Source organism: Neoarius graeffei, chromosome 4 (genome assembly GCF_027579695.1).
Source record: "Neoarius graeffei isolate fNeoGra1 chromosome 4, fNeoGra1.pri, whole genome shotgun sequence".
Classification (NCBI taxonomy): Eukaryota; Metazoa; Chordata; class Actinopteri; order Siluriformes; family Ariidae; genus Neoarius; species Neoarius graeffei.
This window is the reverse complement of record NC_083572.1, coordinates 86,357,772-86,381,872: the sequence shown is the minus strand read 5'-3', so window position 1 is coordinate 86,381,872 and position 24,101 is coordinate 86,357,772. Positions and strand designations below refer to the sequence as shown.

At 40.6% G+C, this 24,101-nt stretch overlaps 1 protein-coding gene across 3 annotated transcripts in view; it reads left to right on the top strand.

Moving 5' to 3' along the window:
• Window positions 1-24,101, top strand: part of raver2 (ribonucleoprotein, PTB-binding 2) — a 271,860-nt gene that overhangs the window by 20,256 nt on the left and 227,503 nt on the right. For all 3 annotated transcript variants that reach the window (XM_060919929.1, XM_060919928.1, XM_060919927.1), the window contains exon 2: window positions 13,037-13,103. In XM_060919929.1, coding sequence (XP_060775912.1) covers window positions 13,037-13,103 — 67 coding nt within the window. The remainder of the gene's footprint in view (window positions 1-13,036; window positions 13,104-24,101) is intronic.

The following is a 24,101-nucleotide window of genomic DNA, read 5'->3' as shown; positions in this document are numbered from 1 at the left end:
CAGTTTACGTAAGGCTTCCTTTTTGCATAGTAAAGTTTTAACTGGCATTTGTGGATGTAACTCTGTATTGTAGAGTTTATCAAAGGTTTGCCAAAGTAATCCCGAGCCCATGTGGTTATATCAGCTATAGATGAATGATGGTTCTTGATGCAGTGCCGTCCGAGGGATCGGAGATCACAGGTGCTCAGATTAGGCTTGCGCCCTTTACACACCGAAATTCCTCCAGAGTCCTTGAATTGTTTAATGATGATATGCACCGTAGAGGGTGAAATATCCAAATTGTTTCCTATTTTTCTTTGAGGAACATTGTTTTCAAGAATTTCAATAATTTTCTCACGCGTTTGTTGACGAACTGGAGATCCTCAACCCATCTTTGCTCCTCAAAGACTAGGCCTTTCCTGGATACTGATTTTGTACCAAATCATGATTGCAATCACCTGTTGACATCACCTGTTTCAAATCACATCATTATTTCATTGTTTTACCTCATTACTTGCCTTAAATAATCCTGTCCCAACTTTTTGGGAATGTGTTGCAGGCCTGAAACGCAGGAATGGATGTATATTCACAAATGAAGCTGACCAGACAAAACATGAAATATCTGGGGTTCATTTAGCCTAGTAAACTAGACCCACCCGCGTAGCGGCCAAAAATATTTTTGCCTAGCGAATGGGTCTAGCCTCGCACCATATATACAAAAACACCCCGGGCATCAAATCGTGCCCGCCAATCACACCGCAAGGTTTTTGTTTGGATTCTTTGGGCGGGCTTTTGCAGGAGTGACGACAAAGCTGCGCGACGCTGGAGAAAGCACAGCAGGAAAGATGGCTACGGCTCGTGAACAGCGCACGTTTGACTCCGCTTTGGAATCAGTTTTAGAAGAATTAGACTTGGAGTTTTCGTTGAAACATGAGCAGGAAGAGGCTCTCCGCTCATTCCTTTTCAAGAAGGACGTTTTCGCTGTTTTGCCGACCGGCTATGGCAAAAGTCTGATCTACCAGCTGGCTCCGCTCGTAGCCAAAAGGATGGGGCTAGTTTATGCAGTACGAAGAATCAATAAACAGCTTTGAAACATTACTTTTTTGATTGTTTCTTATTTTCCCGTTATTTTAAATTTAAGGGAAATTATTTCACCAAACACCACTAAATAAAAACTCTCAAAAACAGTTTAAGCAAACCCTTGAAAAACACTTGGAAAAAAAAAACGAGTGTATGTGGTACAGACTCCAAACTTGTGGTCATTATCTCCAAACTTCTTAATATCTAGAACCTGTTTATTAATTAATACGCATTTTGAAAAATTATTTATTTCAAGGCCTCCCCCACTGCTTTCTGTCGCTCCGACTACGTCACAGTCACTGTTGCGCTGATTGGTCAGAGCGTTGGCCTATACGCACAGAGACAGTTTGAAAGACAGCGGTTTGTTCCACCCCCACCCTTCAGAAATGTCTACGGATCGAGGCCAGACTAAATATTCACATTTAGTCTGGCTTGCCAGGCTAGGGTTCATTATGTCTGCAATGAAATACAAGTCAAAGTAAATTCAGAAATCACTGCTTTCTTTTTTATTTGCAATTTCTGTAACATCACAACTTCTGACTTGGGGTTGTGAAAGCATGCCTCACCGTCTTTCATTCCTGACGCAGTAATGAGGTAGGATTAACGTCATTGAATTTCAGAGTCACTTATTTGTAAATCAGTCTAAGGAATTTTACCATGGGGGAGGTTTTGGGTAAAATTGTTCAGAGATTTAAACAGAGATTGTTTTAGCTGCCTCGTCTTTGTGTTGTTACCTGGGAACAGTTTGTTTGAATAGGATTGCACTGAAATTTCGACAGCTTTAAAGATTCCCAGTGAAGGCTCCGGTTCCCTTTTATCTTTTTTTTGAGTACATGTCGACTGGATGTATTGCAGTACGTTGAATCTGGATAGAAGTGTGAGTGGGTGTGTATATATCAGAGTGAACTTCGGAAAGCAGAAAGGACAGGCAAATCTTTTATGAAGGAATGGAATGAATTGCACTGGTCACATCGATGGCACCAGCTCTGTAATATGAGGCTAGTGGGGTGAAAGTGTTGAGAAAGATGTAACAGACGGAGAGGTTTTATCTTTTATCTGCACAGGGAAGTCGACAGAATGTAATAGAAAATCCCGACCAAACCCAAAGGCAAGCTTTCATCAAGTGTAACGTACCTGATTGGGATATGACTGTCTTGACAGCTGATATAAAGCAGGTGTCCAGCATTATGGCCAGCAGCCGATATTTATGCTAGTCACTCTCGGCCTGCTGGAAACTACGGACATCTCTGTTTTACCTCTTGGACAAAAACACACAGTGGACATGACAGCAGTGTTTGCTGTCTGTCCTTAAAAGGTAGCAGGAAGAGTTTTGTGTGTGTGATAAAGATCTGTAGCACACAGTGGAATCTGTATTTGACGGACTTTGGTTTATACTGATTGATTTACATAATTTACATATCTACAGCACTGACGCTTTAATGTATGAACATTACTTCAACATTAAGGCTCTGCACTAATGGAGACTAGGAGGGTGTGTGTGTGTGTGTGTGTGTAGGGAGCTGCCAGTTGTAGAGAAGAGCATTCTAAAGAGCAAACACTTGGAACAACCTGGTAATTAAAGCAAGACGTCTCACTGCTTTAGGTCTTAATTGTGTGTTAAAAGCATGACGGAGGATAAGTAAAGACCCTTCACATGTTTGCCAACCTTGTTCAGGGAACACCACTCATCACACCACTCATCACATCATCTCTCTCTCTCTTCCTCCCTCTGTCAGCCCCCTGTAAACTGAAATTCAACCACACCACACTCTTTTAAATCTTCACCCAAGTAAAATCACCACCTCTCCATTATATACATCATAAAAATGTATACTGCCAGATTGTTGGCTCATCTAGCCATAAGACCGACGAGCTATTGCCATGGCGTGGTGTCCGTTGTCCGTCATCCGCAATTCAGTTAACCCTCCTGGGGTCCGAGGGTATTTTCTGGCATTCTAATGCTTTTGGCATGCTCTGATTTTGTCGTCAAGTTCAACAAATCTAAGCAGTATTTTCAAAGTCATATGACTTTTTTTTTTTTGTATTCAGCTACAATAATATCCATGTAGGATGTATGTTATGATGATTGTACTTAAAAAAAAACATACATAAACATGTAAAAATCAGTTTTAGAACTGTGTTGGAATGTGTGAAAAAACATGACCTTACCCATTGTGTCGAACCATTTTGATCACTTGAGGTGATTCTGTTCAGTCTTAGGAATGGATCAAGCACATAAACTTAAATCTGCTCCACTGATTTGGACAATTAACTGGCCATCAAAAAATGTATGTCCTGTTGTTTTGGGATAAAGGGTTGGCAGTGGGAGGGGTATTCAGTGAGAAGGGTAAAAATTTCCATTCCATTCAGTGAGATGAGTGAAAACCCCTCCTGCTACCATCTCTTAATCCCATCAGGTCAAGTCACAGTGGGTAAGGTCATGTTTTTTTCACACATTCCAACAGAGTTCTAAAAGTGATTTTTACAGCATCTTGATTTATCTGTTATTTGACTTTATTTTGGTATTTGACTCTATTCAGTGCATCTTGAAATTAACTCTTGTACTATTTTACTCAGTTCAGAGCCTCAACCTACTCTGTTACACAATTACTCTGTAATTTTGCTCCCACTCCGACTCCACATTTTACTCTCTAAACTCAAAATGGAGCAAAATTAACTATTTTGAGGAAAATACTTTTAACTCTGGAAAAATTGCTCAGTAATTTTTTCCTGTGTATGCACTGCAGCGCACACATATCAACCGATCTGCTCATCAGGAATAGAAGAAATATTTACACTTACTCAAGTTGATCTTTGGCTGGATCGAGTTGAAGTTAAAAAAAGGCACCGCTCATCATCAGTGTCACAGTTCTCAAGCTTGAATTGATTCGCTGTCCTGAAATTGAATCTCTGTCCTGAATCATGAATTGAATTGCTGTCCTGAATCATCCGAAGCGCATAAAATCCACGTGCCATCTCACAACAAGTTTTACCTCCAAATAACCTGAACTATGTCTGACAGATTTTATCCTGTTTACGGGGGGCGTTCCTATGGTGAAAGAGAAACCAATCAAAACTGAAAGGATGAAAGTGATTATCATGCCGTGACCATGTGAATAGTCTTTTATGAATGTGTAAGTGCGCTCAGCGCTCTGACTCTGGTGTGACTGAGTAAGGTGACAAGTTTTATGTTTCATCTAATTTAGGTCATTTAAAAATGATATTATTATTTGGCAGTGGGCACATAGGAAAGTGTAAAGTATAAAGTTTCTGACAATATGTTTATCATGCTTGTATGATGATAAACTCATGAAAATATTTATCTCAATATACGACCTACTCATTCTAAACCTGCCAAGCTTCGTCAGCGAAGCTCTCGACCCCAAAGGGTTAAATTGTATCTTCTGCATCAGTTCTCCATCGATTTCCGTTCCGATTGTTTTGTTTGAAAGAACTCATTACTCCACACAAAACTTGGTCGTTGTTTTGTCAAATTTTTTGCTAACAAGTTAGTAATTAGGTCAAATTAACAAATTTTCCAGGCCTCTCACTAGAATTGTATCTCCTCTCTCGTTTCTCATCCGATTCCAGTTCTGATCGATGTTTTTGGTTAGCTTCCTTTGAGGAACAAAAGTTGGTCAATTGTTTGTTGATTTTCCTGTTGTAAACAATTTGTTTACAACTTTGTTTATTTTCAGTTAAATTGTATCTCCTCCCTCAGTTCTCAATGGATTTCAGTTCTGATTGTTAGATTTGAAAGAACTAGACCTTCTGCACAAAACTTGGTCATTGTATTGTCAGCTTTTTGCTCACAAATTAGTCATTCGGTCAACTTAACACATTTTCTTCTGACTAGAATTGTATCTCCTCTCTCATTTATCAAGCGATTTCAGTTCTGATCGATGTTTTGGGTAGATCTTGCCTCGGGGAACAAAATCACGTTATAACAAAAAACTTGTATCTTGTTATGAACTGAAATGTTTGATGTTAAAACATGATAACTTTGTTATAACATGAAACGTTTAACGTAAAAGGAGATAAGTTGGTCTCAGGCGGAAGTGGTCTCCTCTTTTTAGTGTCCGCGCACTTATTACAGTGTCATCCATCGTACTCAGTAACAGCTGAATGCCTCAACCCAAGCATGAAGCAATACTATCAGATCATGTAAATGAGCCATACTCTATAGTTGATCTCTTCTCCATACACTGTTTCCTCATTCAGACACGAGTTTCACGTTATAGCCTATTAATATAAAATTACCTTGTTGCAAGGTGTAATCTTGTTGCAACGTAAAACATAAGGTATGAGGTTCAGAGAAGAATCGTCAGGGCCTTCTAGGCCTTCAGAGAAGGCCCATACATACCAGCATTTCAAATGTGATATTTAATTTCTTTAATTCTTTCATAATTTCATTATAATTATTCTCTTCTTATTTTAATTTGGCCTCATTTTCTATCAAATTTGCTTCAGAAATGAAAGGGTTACTGTCTTAAAAACATTAAAATTGAGTTATCCAATGAGATTTTGTTTGTTTGTTTGTTGTCTTTAGGCTGGGAAGAGTTTAGAGCTGCCTCACTCACTGGTTCGGACTTCATTGCCGGGACAGAAAGCCATGGCAGTGTATGTTTATGTAGGAAGTGACACACAAATTAACCAATCAGATTTTGATTTATAGCGAGAGGGACCAAAAATTTATCCCTATAGGCCTTCTCGAAGGCCAACACTAGCTTAACCGCGACCCGGGCGGTCGCACGGGACAGACAGTTCTGGGTTTCACTGCCATGGGACTGTAAGTGTTTGGACTTTGTGTTGATGTTTGTGTCGTTTAATTTGCCGTTTGTGTAGAAAGTTATTGCAGTTATGTTGTGCGTTTAAATAGTGTTAAGCTTTAATTATTTTTTTCTTTTTAATCAGACATCTAGGCTACGTTCACACTGCAGGCTGAAGTGACTCAAATCCGATCTTTTCGCCCATATGTGACCTGTATCCGATCTTTTATTGACAATATGAACGACACAGATCCGATTTTTTTTTTCAAATCCGACCCAGGCCGTTTGGATATGTGGTCCTAATTCCAATTCCTATCCGATCTTTTCATATGCGACTTCAGTCTGAACCGCCAGGTCGCATTCATCCGACTTACACGTCATCAACAAGCCACAAACGTCACTATTCTGCGCTGAAGTAGGCGGCGGGTCTCTCAAAAAAAGTTACAACAACATGGCGCATGACATCAATGCGAGGGACGCTTCGGGCTGTGAAGGTTCTGAATCTTCTCAATGGAAGGACGCAGAGGTTAGGGAGCTGATTTCCATTTGGGGGGATACAGCTATTCAAGCTAGATTGGATGGGTCATACCGCAACCGGGTGGTTTTACTTCCGTAAACACTGGCCATGCTCACTGCGTGTGACGTCGTCGTATCCTGCAATGCGCATGCGGAACACTTTTAGGTCGCTTTTCGTTCATACTGAGGATCACATACAAGTCGCATATATTTGTTAATGTGAACGACCTCACAAAAAAATCGGATTTCACAAAAAAATCGGAATTGAGCATTAAGCCTTGCAGTGTGAACGTAGCGCATGTTTAGGTTTGTTTACCTGACATGTTTCGACGTACGTAACTGTCGTCTTCCTCAGAGTGTCACCGGATGTTGTTGGTGACGCATCTTATCAGCTGATGTTTCCGAAGGCATGACCTTCCTGTCTGGTTTGACAGGTCGGTCACGTCTTCTACTGTCTGTTCATCCCCTGCAAGATGGCACTCCAGGTATAGGAGAGCATGTATGCTCCCTCATCCCGGTTGATGGTCCTCGGGCTTCGCTTTCAGATCTCCATGGCCTCCCTGATCCAGCGCTGATGTTTATTATCTTCTGGATCAGGGAGGCCATGGAGATCCGAAAGCGAAGCCCGAGGACCATCAACCGGGATGAGGGAGCATACATGCTCTCCCATACCTGGAGTGCCATCTTGCAGGGGACGAACAGACAGCAGAAGACGTGACTGACCTGTCAAACCAGGGTCATGCCTTCGGAAACATCAGCTGATAAGATGCGTCACCAACAACATCCGGTGACACTCTGAGGAAGACGACAGTTACGTACGTCGAAACATGTCAGGTAAACAAACCTAAAACTAGATGTCTGATTAAAAAGAAAAAATAACCATATCTAATATAAGACATAATGAATGTAATCGAGAGAGTGTTAAGCTTTGTTTGGCGCTGACCACTGTGACTGGAAGGGGTATGGTATTTAGTGGCCTTCTAGCCGGTGTAGCATTCATCAGTAGTGTTAGCGAATGCTAATAAAGCGGTTAAGCCAGTGCTATCAAGAGCAAGTAGCACAGGCTAACGACTGAGAAACTGAGATTTTTGTCTCCAGACTCTTCTTCCACGCACACTCGCCACAGTATTTTTCACTCAGACTTAAGTATTCATTTCCCTGTGTAATTTACTTTTAAAATCTACATCGACAGCTACACACAATGGAGCGACCTGGCAGCCTGCCACTAATCCCTTACAAAATCCTTTGTCCTGTTGTTTGTTTGGTGTGTCTGGCTAAATTTTGGCTGAGCTCAAGTCCCAGCTCTAACAGTAATGATTCGCAACTGATCAGGTCATGATATGAAACGAGTTATGTTGTAACAATAATTTATCATGTTATAAAAAGATAACTAGTATATTGATATAACAAGAAAGGTTTCTTGTGATGAGTTTGTATGATGTCATAACATGAAAATGTCTTCTTATAGCAATAAACTTTTCACATTATAACGTGATACTGACTGATCCATTTTTCTTTTTCTGGCGTGGCAGAAATACGTTTCTTTACTTTACACATACTCCTCAGCAGTTATCACTCATGTACACTTCACCAACATCCAGCCGATCAGGACATAGATGTGTTTCTACATGCTAATTTAGACGAATCCTAATTTATATTGTCCTGTAAGTTCCTCATCAACTGAAACTCAACCACCACACACACTTTAAAGGAACAGTCCACCGTACTTCCATAATGAAATATGCTCTTATCTGAATTGAGACGAGCTGCTCCGTACCTCTCCGAGCTTTGCGCGACCTCCCAGTCAGTCAGACGCAGTCAGACGCGCTGTCACTCCTGTTAGCAATGTAGCTAGGCTCAGCATGGCCAACGGTATTTTTTGGGGCTGTAGTTAGATGCGACCAAACTCTTCCGCGTTTTTCCTGTTTGCATAGGTTTATATGACCAGTGATATGAAACAAGTTCAGTTACACAAATTGAAACGTGGCGATTTTCTATGCTATGGAAAGTCCGCACTATAATGACAGGCGTACTAACACCTTCTGCGCGCTTCGGCAGCACATTGATATGGAGCTCCGAGAGGTGAAGGTATCAATGCGGTGCCGAAGCGCGCAGAAGGTGTTAGTACGCCTGTCATTATAGTGCGGACTTTCCATAGCATAGAAAATCGCCACGTTTCAATTTGTGTAACTGAACTTGTTTCATATCACTGGTCATATAAACCTATGCAAACAGGAAAAACGCGGAAGAGTTTGGTCGCATCTAATTACAGCCCCAAAAAATACCATTGGCCATGCTGAGCCTAGCTACATCGCTAACAGGAGTGACAGCGCGTCTGACTGCGTCTGACTGACTGGGAGGTCGCGCAAAGCTCGGAGAGGTACGGAGCAGCTCGTCTCAATTCAGATAAGAGCATATTTCATTATGGAAGTACGGTGGACTGTTCCTTTAATATCTTTTATCAGTTTAATCAAAGCAAACATTTAAAATGAAACGAATCTTTAATCCTTTCAGAAAACTGAAACATGGGTGTATGGCCATGGGTGCGTGCATACCTCAGAAGAACCACCTTCTTCCATTCTGCCATCAACTGATCGTGTTAAATAACACTGCTGAGAAATCACTGAACTTGATTTTATACAGTCTATGGACGTGACGTGACATGACGTGACCCTAGTGATTACTGATAGGCTGTCTCAGTGTCACCTGCGAAAAAAAACAATCATGTTTTAGAAAAGAAAAGAAAAAAACAATTCACTTTCAAAGCTGCTTCATAGTAACAAGTAACGAGGATCTTGACAGAAATGTAGTGGAGTGAAAAGTACGATATTTGTCTTTCAAATGTAGTGAAGTTACAGTCATCAGTTTAAAAAAAAAAACTTAAAGTGCAGATTCTGGACCAATTTCGTGTTTTTTTTATATGAAAGTATGTCCCGTTACACACTCATCCAGAAGGGTAATTTTGCACAAGGCCATCTGTCTACAGCAGAAAAAAATAAAATAACAAAACGCATCTGGAAAAATCCCAAGGGAATCTGGAGCCAGATTCGTGACGCCACCTGCGGAAGCGCCAGCAGGCTGCGAGAGCTTTGCACGGTTTCAGTGCACAGCCTGTGTAGACCAAGCGCTCCCATTTCTCTCTCATTGTCCGGTCTTTTGGGAAACGATGAGTACTAATCCCATCAAGATTGGTGTTGCTACACCCTCCTATGATACATCTGTTAGCCATTTTAATAATTACGTGATAACGTTTAAGAAATTTGCAGAAAACCACCAGGTCGTTTTCTCATAAACAAACCAGCGCTGACGTAGGATTCAGAGGGAGGCGTCCCACACGCGACGTCACGAAAATCAATGTTTGCCGGGAAATCCAAATGCCGAGTTTTTTCAGAGGCGGACCAATTCGCCTCAAATGGCTTGATTTCAACTGAATTTTTCTGGTATTGCGCAAGGTAAAAAAAATTGCACAAAATGCAAAATGTGACAGATATTTGACCAAAGTTTAATATAAAATAGGAGAATCACATTGATCTTGGGGCAGCACGGTGGTGTAGTGGTTAGCGCTGTCGCCTCACAGCAAGAAGGTCCGGGTTCGAGCCCCGTGGCCAGCGAGGGCCTTTCTGTGCGGAGTTTGCATGTTCTCCCCGTGTCCGCGTGGGTTTCCTCCGGGTGCTCCGAGTCAATCCACGGACACTTTAGCTCCAGTAAACTTCGGTTCCTGTACCATGTGATTGCATGCGCTGTAAATTGGCCCTGGTTATCGTAAAAATACCATTCAGGTTGTTTCAGAAAGTGGAGAATCTCATGGTTCAGACACAATTTAAAGCTCGTCTCGATTGTAAATGGCTCAAAAGTTATTTAATGTTTTGTAGAACATGTGTTTGTACTGCAACAATGCAACACTTGGTTTTTAAGTAAAAATGTTCAATTATTGGCAAATTGCTGTAATATCAGAGGAGCTAAACACTTTGGGATGATGTTGCAGTGTTTCCCCTAAGTTTACTGGTTTGGTGTGTGAACAATTATTTTACAATTTGTTTTACAATAGAACATTTCTTTGACAAATCTTTTTTAACCAGTATTTAGAGATTAAAATGACGTGAGTTCTAATTGATTTATAATTGTAATTAGAAAGTCTGATAACTTATTTCTTCTTTCTGTAATTTTTCACTCGCCTCTCCACTGACTATCACTAATTTGATTTATGTGTTGAGTGAAGAAGTACAGGAGTAGACTGACTGCTCGTTTGAAATAACATGTAAAAAAAAAAAGTCCTTTTCTATGACTAGCTAACTGGAAGATGTTTACAAAGTGATATCGTATTCCAACCTGATCTCACTACGAATATTCGTAACATAGCGTTAGCTAACTTAATATCGAGTGTGTCTGAAGACATCACTCACAATCTTTTTGAAAAAAAAAAAGTTGTAGGTCCTCCATCTTTTGACACTCGAGGGATTCTGACATTGCTAACTATTGTTTGAATTGAATTGTTTGAATCGTTTTTGAGTGCACGAGAGCAGAGTAAAATGGACGGGGAACCGGCAGCTTGAGTGGTGGATGTTTCTGCGTGGTCCTAGTGCCTGCAACCTCTCCTGTTTTTGAGCAGGCGCTCTTTCTTCGTGGTCCTAGTGCCTGCATTCCTGGCTTTTTTTTGGGGGGGGGCCTTAAAAAGTGTGTGTATGGGGGATTGCAGAGTCCTGTTGAGGAGGGGAAACACTGTGTTGTTATAGGAACATAATCAACTTCGCTTTATGTCAGGCGTATCCCACCACCATGTCATATTAGTTACTTTTGTATCATAGCATGCCCTGTTATGTTTACCCCTTGCATGATGTATTTATCATACTCATAATGTGTGAGAAATGAACAGCTTAGTGTTTTACAGGCAAGTTCAAATATATAGCAGAAATTAAGGCAGACCTCTTCATTCATATAACACACACACACAAAATTTGACTCATACGTTTTGTTGATTTTCAATACATATAATGCATACATAAAACTTCCATAAAGCCACTCCACACAAACTCATGAGTCAAAGACGAGTTCAGTATCATGCTAGCTGAATGGAATATATCTGATATACCATGAAAAAAGCTATTATTATTATTATACATGCACATTCCTTTCGGGTGTTCAACGCATCTTTCTCTTTCAAAATTCTCTCAAAATCTTCCGTATTTAACGAAGCAAACCTGGCGACCATGTTTGTTTACAAATTCTCATAGTCGCTTACTAGCGCGGAAGTTTTTCATCTCCGACGTGTGATGTCATGTTGTCTTGACAACCATGCAATATCGTAAACCATATTCAACGCTCGTTCTCCATTGGGTAGAGTGACGTAATACACGTAGGATAAGCGATATGATAATATTGCATGCTATCGAACCAAATGAATTAAACCCACTAGAAGGGAATAGAACACATGTTTTTATTCCATCGAAAAAGTGTCCTGTATGGATAATAATATATTTTATCTGCTACTCGCAGCCAAGTAATATTATCAGTGTGTAAGTTGTAACCTAGCCAACTGTCAGAAAGCTCGACGAGTGATGTGGTTGTATTGGTGTTCCAGTATGATGGAAAACTACTACTGTATATAAGAGAGCTGAGCAGAAACCCAGCTGCAAAAACACACACATAATTATCGTTATTATTTTGTATTGCTTTTAATATTGTTAAAATGTTAACATATATATTTTTGTCATGTTATAGAAAGTAAAATAAAAGTTTTTTGTACTTTCTCTTAATTTCCATCTAAGCATTATATATTTTTAAAAAATATTTTATTAAAAATGTTTTTTTTTGTTAATATGCAATAGATGTTGTTTCTGTTTGATGTGATCATGCATATTTAATTCTTTTTTTTTATTGTCAGTACAGTACTTTGTGTGTTTTTGTTATCAAGGTCAATGTTGCAGTCATGCAGTAGTCTACATGGGTTATGAGGTCCTTCAGAAAATAGCCTTTGCTTTTCTCTATAATATTTTTACGTAATGTTTCTTTTATAGCCAAAAGTTTGTGGACACCTGACCATCACACTCGTATGTCCCTTGCTGAGCATCCCATTCCAGATTTAGTCCCCCTTTGCTGTCATAATAATCTCTCTTCTGCGAAGGCTTTCCACTAGATTTTGGAGCATAGCTGTGGGATTTGTGTTCATTTACCCACAAGAGCTTTAGTGAGATCAGGCACTAATGTCTGGTGATCATCATCATCATCATTTACTCATTCGAGGCTTGACCTCCCGAGTCTGAGGAGTCTGACCACCCGTAGTGGTCACGAATCCATCGTTTGAATCCAGAATGTTCCTTCATCATTCTCAACAATTGTCCCTTGTCCATTCCAGGCCTTTGGTACAATCAAGGTTCCCAAAGGTGTTCAGTGGGGCTGAGGTCAGGGTTCTGTGTAGCACACTCAAGTTCCTCTACTCCAACATTGCCAGGCCATTTCTTCATGTCATGCTGGAACAGGTTTGAGCCTCTTAGTTCCACTGAAGGGAAGCTGTAATGCCACAGCATACCAAGACATTCTAGATAATTGTTTGCTTCCAACTTTGTAGCAGCAGTTTGGGGAAGAACTACATTATGGTGTGAAGGTCAAGTGTCCACTCACCTGATTCACAAGCTCATAACCCTATATTACAGACTATTTTAACACTGCAATCTGATTGATATATATTCCTGCAGGAGGTGCATGATATTCTACGCGAGTACGAGCTCAAGTACTGCTTTGTGGACCGGAACAAAGGAACAGGTAATTGCCCTCCTTCATCCTACAGCTTTCATGCTTCTAATGGATCCCTCTGAAACCATTCCATCTCAGACGTAAAAACACTCGCCGATAAAAACCTGCCTGCCCACACAGTCTGATTTGCCACACTTACCTGATTGTTTAAGAGACCTCTACATTGAAGGAGTGTTTAATAACAGATGCCTCGGCTTCCAGTCATGCAGGGCTTTAAATAGTGAAGAACATGGAACTTTGGCCTAGAACCTGAAGTTTTGCTCTTGTGTAATGTATGTTTTACAGGACCCATAGTCTGCCTGTCAATTTATTTTTACTTCTTGTTACACAGTTTGAGGGAACATTTACCGTATGAGCACTGGAGTGTCTCAGGTATATGTTTCAAACTAGACACATTAGAATGAGAGAGAAAGCTGATATATAGCAGACTAGGATTGTTACTGCTTGAAATTTTAACAAGATCACTGGATTAATCAAAAATTCAAAAACACACAAGAAAATTAATAGCCCTCCAAGGACGATAGCCGACTTTTCTATGATTATGTAAATCTGCAACCGCAACCACTTTTGAGTTAACAGTTATTCCATGAAATCGAGTCGTACATGAGCTGATAGCTGATGAGGAGCGTAGCACCGAGTTAGCTATAAGCCATGTACAACGAGATTGAGTGGAATAACTGCTTTATTCTATCCACATTCACTGGATTTTGAGAAATGGTGCATTTTTATTTATTTATTTGCAAATTTGATAAATACAAACTTTATACAAAATGTGTGACAAAATAATTTCCGCTCAGAATGTAAACAAACCGGCAAAATGACCGTAGCAGTTTGTGAAAAATACGATAATAATAATTCTTGAAAAATAAAAAAAGATGCATTCTTACCATCAAATACTTTTATTGCATTTTTCTCATCTCATCTCATTATCTCTAGCTGCTTTATCCTGTTCTACAGGGTCGCAGGCAAGCTGGAGCCTATCCCAGCTGACTACGGGCGAAAGGCGGGGTACACCCTGGACAAGTCGCCAGGTCATCACAGGGCTGACACATAGACACAGACAACCATTCACACTCACATTCACACCTACGGTCAATTTAGAGTCACCAGTTAACCTAACCTGCATGTCTTTGGACTGTGGGGGAAACCGGAGCACCCGGAGGAAACCCACGCGGACATGGGGAGAACATGCAAACTCCACACAGAAAGGCCCTCGCTGGCCATGGGGCTCGAACCCGGACCTTCTTGCTGTGAGGCGACAGCGCTAACCACTACACCACCGTGCCGCTATTGCATTTTTTATTTTATTTATTTTATTCCATTTTGTTGCTTTTTTTTGGGGGGGGTGTTTTCGAGTAGAGTTTTTATTTTGTCCTAAGTTGGTTCAGCAACATGCGCCGCCATTTTGGTGTTGTTCTTTCATTTTTTTTTTTTTTTTGGCGGTTGGCAAACCAACTTAAAGGTGCATTGCTGCCACCAACTGGGCTGGAGTCTAGAACAGGCGATATTGGGGGGGGGAACTATTTTGTTTTAGCTATTTGTGTTTCTTTTAAATACTTGATAAAAAAAAAGCTGCCAGTTTGTTTTTCTCTACTCACAGTATATGAAAAAAAAAATTGCAGGTTTGTTATCAAGTATTTAAAAGAAATACAAATGGCTAAAAAAAATTGTTTATTTCCCCTCAATATCTCCTGTTCCAGGCTCCAGCTCACTTGGTGGCGGTAATGCACCTTTAAGTTGGTTTGCCAACTGCCAAAAAAAACCCTAAAGAAGAAGTAGTAGTTTTGTTTTTCTCTACTCATGGTATATATTGCACTGTGAGTTGGCCTAGTGGTTATCATGTCCGCCTTTCGACCAGAAGATCGCGAGTTCTACTTGCGGTCGGGTAATACCAAAGACCATCATAAAAATGGTACCTACTGCCATCTGGCAAGGCATGCTGCAATACAGCTGCGAGTGGGGAAGTCAAACTCTTGCGATTACCAGAGGACTAGCCCCCCACTGTAAGCAAGGGCTATCGAAATGGAGATTGGCGCTGCACCCACACACCTTAAAGAGTTGATTAGTACTGGGACAGGAGACTGCCTGGGAAGACCAGATTCTGGCATGAGAGGGACTTTGACTTTCACTCACGGTATATGAGCGGATATCCTAATAGTAGAGTAGCCAATCAGAGCATGTGATTGCTTATATCCAGTGAATGTGGATAGAATATGTCTGGATATATCTCCAAAGGTATTAGAATTAAGTGCCTACATGTGTACCCCAGAGGATTACTGGTACCCGTGAATGCGGATTGTGATATAGAGTCATCATATTTCTACATTGGTTATGTTTTGTCGTGACTGAACTGCCATCTCCTGGATTTTAAAGTGTATGGTATTGTTGAGTGTAGACTTCCACCAAGGCCAAATACCGTATCTCGCAACATTAGCAAAAGTAGAATTAAATTCATGGATCTGCCCTAGAATTTAATGGGTTCTTCCTTGGCCCATGCTACACCATTCCACCAAGTTTCATGGAAATCAGGTCAGTAGATTTTGCGCAATCCTGCTTAGAGGCAGACAAACAAACTGCCCCGAAAACATAACCTCCTTGAGCAGATAGGGGCACAGGAGAGCTCACTCTAGCCCTGAGCTCACATGGCAACCTGTGCCTTAAACAGCTCTGAAATATTAGTGGGTCATAAAACCCACAGTTATGTCGCAGGTATTCCTGCTCTCTCATTAGTCTTGTTTGGGGATGGAGGTGAAACCCTGTGATCTCACCCTCCATCCTCTCCTGGCTTGTCACCTCCACCCTGTGGTGCCCAGAATTTCTGTCTGATAGCCAGTGGAGGTTAGATGATCCCTCTTCCTTTTCTTATTGAAGCTGGTTTATGAACTTTATAGAATTCAAAGGTTAGATCAGGTAGCAAGGGGAAACATAAACATTTCAGTAAGTCTTACGAGTGTAAGAGCAAACAATGAGAGTGGAATGGCCAGTGATGTTGAACTTGAGAAGAGAATGGTGAGTTGAGAGATGACTGAGTGTCTCATGGGGATAGAATGACAGACAGGGACAAGACAAACTCACAAAAGTGTTTGGAAGCAATGAGGGAATTCCTCCTCCTCCTCCTCTCATGTCACTGTTATGGGCCACGGTTTTGTGAAAGACCTTCAGCTGAAAACATCCAGTCTGCCAAAGCCTGCCAGTGATGAACTGCTTTTCAAATTAAAAATAGTGACAATGCAAGCTCTTATTTCAGACAGTCAAACTTGAGCTCAGCTTGTTGACTGACCTCTAAGTTATCCAGCTTGGAGTTTACTATCTCTTGTGCTGGTAATACAATATTCTGCTAGCTGAAGCTTTCAAAAATCCAATGTTTCATTCATGTTACATTCTATATCTAAGAGCAGCTAGGTGATCTTAACAAATCTAGACCTCTGAAGCAGCGCTAGCACTGTAGACACCTTTAAAATGTTTAGGCTACGGTCACACTACAAGCTGGTGATGGGTTTGCGAATACTTGGCAATTAAAAATTGGTAGCATCGCCACCAATCCTGTGCTACACGGCGAATGTTCTCCGAGCTTTGCAAGTTGTTTTTTGGTGTATCTCCGCCTCGTGAGTGGACAAAAACGTCACAAAAATTTTCAATGCATGCAGTGAAATTTGGTGCTGATGTATTTGTCGGTAAACTAAGCGGCGAATACTCACAGATGGGTTTGGGAATATTTCCCAAAGCTTGGGGAAGCATCGCCACCAAACGCTTCGTTTTCATCAATAAAGCATCACGAGCTGTAGTGTGACTGTAGTCTAAATAAACATCCCCTTACAGAAAGCTTCACCATGCCAAACATTGCATTCTTTTTAAATTAATTTACAACCCCGATTCCAAAAAAGTTGGGACAAAGTACAAATTGTAAATAAAAACGGAATGCAATGATGTGGAAGTTTCGAAATTCCATATTTTATTCAGAATAGAACATAGATGACATATCAAATGTTTAAACTGAGAAAATGCATCATTTAAAGAGAAAAATTAGGTGATTTTAAATTTCATGACAACAACACATCTCAAAAAAGTTGGGACAAGGCCATGTTTACCACTGTGAGACATCCCCTTTTCTCTTTACAACAGTCTGTAAACGTCTGGGGACTGAGGAGACAAGTTGCTCAAGTTTAGGGATAGGAATGTTAACCCATTCTTGTCTAATGTAGGATTCTAGTTGCTCAACTGTCTTAGGTCTTTTTTGTCGTATCTTCCGTTTTATGATGCGCCAAATGTTTTCTATGGGTGAAAGATCTGGACTGCAGGCTGGCCAGTTCAGTACCCGGACCCTTCTTCTACGCAGCCATGATGCTGTAATTGATGCAGTATGTGGTTTGGCATTGTCATGTTGGAAAATGCAAGGTCTTCCCTGAAAGAGACGTCGTCTGGATGGGAGCATATGTTGCTCTAGAACTTGGATATACCTTTCAGCATTGATGGTGTCTTTCCAGATGTGTAAGCTGCCCATGCCACACGCACTAATGCAACCCCATACCATCAGAGATGCAGGCTTCTGAACTGAGCACTGATAACTTGGGTCGTCCTTCTCCTCTTTAGTCCGAATGACACGGCGTCCCTGATTTCCATAAAGAACTTCAAATTTTGATTCGTCTGACCACAGAACAGTTTTCCACTTTGCCACAGTCCATTTTAAATGAACCTTGGCCCAGAGAAGACGTCTGCGCTTCTGGATCGTGTTTAGATACGGCTTCTTCTTTGAACTATCGAGTTTTAGCTGGCAACGGCGGATGGCACGGTGAATTGTGTTCACAGATAATGTTCTCTGGAAATATTCCTGAGCCCATTTTGTGATTTCCAATCCAGAAGCATGCCTGTATGTGATGCAGTGCCGTCTAAGGGTCCAAAGATCACAGGCACCCAGTATGGTTTTCCAGCCTTGACCCTTACGCACAGAGATTCTTCCAGATTCTCTGAATCTTTTGATGATATTATGCACTGTAGATGATGATATGTTCAAACTCTTTGCAATTTTACACTGTCGAACTCCTTTGTGATATTGCTCCACTATTTGTCGGCGCAGAATTATGGGGATTGGTGATCCTCTTCCCATCTTTACTTCTGAGAGCCGCTGCCACTCCAAGATGCTCTTTTTATACCCAGTCATGTTAATGACCTATTGCCAGTTGACCTAATGAGTTGCAATTTGGTCCTCCAGCTGTTCCTTTTTTGTACCTTTAACTTTTCCAGCCTCTTATTGCCCCTGTCCCAACTTTTTTGAGATGTGTTGCTGTCATGAAATTTCAAATGAGCCAATATTTGCCATGAAATTTCAAAATGTCTCACTTTCGACATTTGATATGTTGTCTATGTTCTATTGTGAATACAATATCAGTTTTTGAGATTTGTAAATTATTGAATTCTGTTTTTATTTACAATTTGTACTTTGTCCCAACTTTTTTGGAATCGGGGTTGTAAAATATACCAAGTGTCTGTGCTTTATATTATTCTACTTTTACCTCTTACAGTTTTCGAAACTGAAACCTCTGAACCGAGGCTGACATACACACGCTGTCACCATGACCCAAACTCTTATTTCCTGGAAAAGGCCCGGCGCGAGAGCTCAGTGGAACGCACTTTCCCTCTGTAATAAGCATAAACATGTCTGAAAGCGATCTATTTAGTCTAGTCCATTTATTTCGAATGGTGAACCGAATTGTATACACTCACCGGCCATTTTAATCGGAACACGTGTATGCGCATGCGCAGTGTTGTTCTGGTGATCCCCTTGTGCAGTGTGTGATTGTTACACTCTTACATATGAGTGTATGACGCAGTAGCCACAAAAACCGTGACCGGATGACCCTCAAAATGCTGGAGGTTCTATTTGAGACCAATACCCATCTATCCTGAAATTTTGATGAAGATTGGTCCAGCTGTTTTCCCGTAATATCGTTTACAAACAAAGAAACCCGACCGAAAACAATACCTCTCCCCCGGTGGACTCCGTCCCAGGCGAGCTAATAAGAAGGACATAATTAAAAGCCAGCCAGCTACTACTGTCAGCGGTGCCGTTATGCAAAATTAATAAATCAGAATTGAGAATTCAACAGAAAATGAAAATTATCTGCAACTATTTGAATTGTCTCCTTAAATTCTTTGCATTTGAAAATGCTTCTGTAATGGTAGCACGCATGATGTCCAAGAAAGTGAAAAATGATCCTATCAGTAAGAAAATCGATGCAGCACAAGAAGTGCTTCGAGCTTGTTCAGTGTTTTGTCATTGAAATTATAGAATTAGTGAAGCACTGGTATTCATCTGTAATGAGCCTTCGCAATGCAGAAATTTCTCATGTAACGATTTCTGCTTGTAGGGATCGTGCGGGCGCTGCTTTCTGAAAAGATGCGAAAGAATGCTTTCAGAGAGCCTCCTGCTCTGACTCATCACACAGAGGGTGTGTGTGTGTGTGTGTGTGTGTGTGTGTGTGTGTATTGGGGGGGGTCGAGCAGACTTTTACATATAAAACTTTCTCTAATCACTGCTTTTTGCCTTCTGACATATTCTAAAGGTTATGGATAAGTGCTGTACTGTGGGGGTTTGACTTCACATAGCAGATGAAGATGGAGTGAGTCATCTGAATTTGTGTGCATATTGATGGGAACATAGGAAGTGATTTGTTCCTATGTACTTCTCACAGCGTTAATGGAAGGAGAAATGATGATCTCCCATCCCCTGCACAAAGTTTACTACAGACTTGCCTCTGGGCACATGCTAGGAGTTGTGTGGAGTTGTGTGTACATTATCTGTTTGGCAGTGTAACATTTAGTATTCGTTTTTAATCATTAGACATGGAGCGTCTTTTTTTTTTTTTCCTGGGGCTTCAGTAGGAAAGAGTGAGTGAGAGAAAGGGGGGGGGATCAGTGATGGCATTGGAAAGGTATGCATGGTGTTCTAGTCTGCTAGTGGAATGACAATAGAAGTGGTGGGCATAAAAATCTGAACAATATAACGTTTGTCTGTTACTGTTCAACACAGCTTTATGCTCCATATAAAATACTCTGCAAGCGATATTAAAAGCACTTTTAATACCACTTTCTGTGCTTACTGGTCAGGCATTCTGGATCTGTAATTAGCCTGGTGCAGTCAATAGCCAATTTCCCAAACTGTCAACTAAGAGTTATGAATTCTGTATTTATTTTTCACTGTATAATTTATCAATACTGAATTAATTTACAAAGTGTTGATGTCCTTTATATTACTGAGCTTCAGGGCTTTACATTAGCACCCGCCCACCCCCCAAATGCGGGTAAAATTCGGCTTTGGCGGGTAATAACTTTAGTCCCACTAGCCACTTTGGCGGGTGGTTTATTTTGTGGTATGACAATATATTTTAATTGTAGTTTTCTCTGAAGGCATCTGATATAATAAACGCATTGCAGTGTAATATTACGCGCCTACAACTCCCATGAGCACCTGCATAAACATTCTGACAACATGTTAGAATTGTTTAGAACGTTCGTTAACGGCTCAGATAAAATCAATGATACGGTAACCTGCGGTTAATGAACGAAGCAACAAAGTTGCTGACGACTGACAAGCGCACTATGTGGCGGCATATAGCTGGAGTTTCAAACCCTGGTGCTCAGGAAAAAAGGGGCAGAGATGAGCAGGGCCGGATCAACATTTTAAAATCACCGAGGTCTGTGATGCGCAAAGCACGCGCCGAAAAATGTTCGCCATATTTAAATGAGAGGGGTGAATTACACGCCACACAAGAGATCTATTCCTGAAATTACTTTTAATGGTGTTTGAACTGAATATCATCAGTTTTGAAAAAAAAAATCATGTATGTGGCAAGAGTAAGAATAATTTAAGCTTGTTTAATGGTTTGATCTGGCCCAAGCAATGAGGACAAAAGATACCCTCACCATGTAGCCTATGGAACTAAGATACATTAACAATCTGGCATCTGTTACACCTACACACAACAAAAAAATTCTGGGAAAAAAAATCAGTATACACCACCACGTTTTTGGCAAAGTTATCCAAGGCAAACATAAGTTGAAACTTTCCACTCTATTGCTTTGGCTTATTGAATGATTTATTTTTAAAATCACAAACAAGGCAGGCTACAACTGCGCTGCTGCATATGTAGTACGGAGTAAACCTGAAAAGTAAACCCGATCTGCTCAGAGAGTCATATGAGCTCCTCTTGAGCTCCTCTTTAGCCTCTTTCAAGATATTGAATATAGGGTTTTGATGACGCATCCTATATGGAAAGCCACGAGAGGCAAAACATGGCCACGTTCATATTACACCACAGGTTCCTGAATGTGGTCCTGGAAGGCACCATTTTCCCCTGGTTCAGCTATAATCAGCTAATTAACTAATTATACAACAGTTCAGTAATATACAGACTCACTACTTTGATTGGCTGAGCAGTGTTCCATTAGTGCCTATGTATATGTATAACCGAACTGGGACGTTACCCCTTTTCGACCCACAGAGAACGGATTCTGTTCTTGTTCAAAGAATCCTGAATGGAATTGGTTCAAGAACCTGTTCCCTGTTGGTCGAAAAGGCGTACTCATTTGTAAGGTTTTATTTATTTATTTTTTTGGTAGGCTGTAGCCACGATGTCATCATGTTGTCAGAATCAGTGTAACGCATCTCTCATAACCCGGGACGGAACAGTACCGTCGTGTGTGTATTATTTACTAGCTGGGGGGGGTCTGTATCGTGAAATACCGTGACCGAGGTCTTGAAAATACTGACTGAGGCCTCTGGGCCGAGGTCACGGTATTTCACGATACGGACCGACCTTAAGCTGGGAAATAATATATTTATGTTTTAATCTCATCTCATTATCTGTAGCCGCTTTATCCTGTTCTACAGGGTCGCAGGCAAGCTGGAGCCTATCCCAGCTGACTACGAAGTTTGAAAATGTAAATTTAACAGCTTCATGAAAGTGCGCTGATGGTTACCATGGAAACCCCGTGTCTCCTGCACTGCGTTCCTCCCCCGAGTCGCGCGTGCGCTCATTCACTTTTGTGTTTTTGGTCTCAGAGCCACGTGCACCAAACAGAGACAGAATCAACGTTTAACATCATTAGCAATGCACTTTTTACGGAGACGTTAATGTTATTCTTTATTTTTTATCCAGTTGAATATTTAGCGTACAAATGTATTTTCAGCTCTTAAAAATGACCGAGGTCCGGACCGCGGGGGCCTCAGAGCTCGCTGCGGCCATGGAGATGAACAAGACGCGAATAGGAAGATAAGACAGTTCAATGACAAATGGAAGATCAGGTGAGATTGGCTAGTTCATAGCAAAACCGAAAATACCATGTACTTGCGATGACTGTAGAAAGTCTGGCAAAGACGGGCACCAGTAATTTTAAACTCGAAATTATAAAGGACCACAAAAAGTCAAATGCACACATCTGTACTAGAACATCAAAACAGGCGAAGACAGCTGGTCACTACAGGACAGTATTGCTTTCAGTCCCTGGCTGTCATGAAGTCGGCTGAGCTGGAGAGGATGGAGCTGCTGTTTAGAAACGTTCACGCGATTGGAAAGAAGTTGATCTCACACCAGCTATCAACTTATGGCCTGCTGGAAGCCTCAGGTCACGAAGACCATTTTTCATGGACCATTCAGACTCATCTGATGATGAATGTAATGAGGACATTTAATGTCTCTCTCTACACATGTTCTCTCACACACACACACACACACACACACACACACACTATTAATAGATAATACATAATATACATAATAATACTTGATAATACACATAATACTTGCATATCAAAACATCAAATATTTTTCAGTGATAAATGTTTTGAATTGGACTTTTAATATTAGAATCAGTTCAGTTGTACTGAATGTTATTTTTCATATTATACGATATTTCATATTGTAAGGGGCTTGAATTTGAGTTCAATAAACAGAATACTCTGTTTATATTTTTGTCTGAATTGGTTGCATGTTTTCATATAGGGAGCTACCTTAACAGCACTGAATACTGGAGTGCTACTGTAGAGATACATTATACGCTGCCATTCATAATTAAATCTAGATCTTCCAAACTTTAACGTATCATGGTGAAGAAAAAACGATTTCCTAGCAACAAAATTGTGGCTAGTGAAAAGGCTGAATGGCTAGTGACTCAGGAAAACCACTAGCCACAGTGGCCGGTGAGCAAAAAAGTTAACGTAAAGCCCTGCTTAGCTTGTCTTAAAAACACCTGTATTTCACTAACAGAGGTAGGAACAATACATTGTTTTCAAGTGACAGTTGTAAAGGACTGACATTCGAGTCAAAGGAGACAAGTCACAAGTCAAATCTCAGGTCAAGACTGACAAGTCCCAAATCATATCCCATAAGTTTGAAGTCAAGCCAGACATGTTTCAAGTCATATACAAGGTTTTCTTCTATCCACATCCACTGTATATGAGCAATCACGCGCTCTGACTGGCTACTCTACTACTAGGATATCAGCTCATATACCGTGAGTAGAGAAAAACAAAATGGCGGAGCGTGTTGCTGAACCAACCGAGGACGAAATAAAAACTCTACTCAAGAACAAAACCCCAAAAAATACAAAAAAGCAACAAAATATGGAATGAAGGTATTTGATGGTAAGAATGTATCTTTTTTTTTTTTTTTCAAGAATTATTGCATTTTTCACAAATTGCTACTGTCGTTTCGCCAGTTTGTTTACATTCTAAGCGGAAATTATTTTCTCTGACGTTTTGTATAAGGTTTTTATTTATCGAATTTGCAAAAAATAAAAATGCTCTGTTTCTCAAAATCCAGTGAGTGTGGATATAATGAAACAGTTACTCCACTCAATCTCATTGTACATGGCTTATAGCCAACTCAGTGCTACGTGCCTCATCAGCTATCAGCTCATGTATGACTCGATTTTGTGGAATAACTGTTAAATATCCCAGGTGTAATCTCAGATCCCAAGTACCAAGTTGAGTCCCAAGTTGTGTCTTAAGTC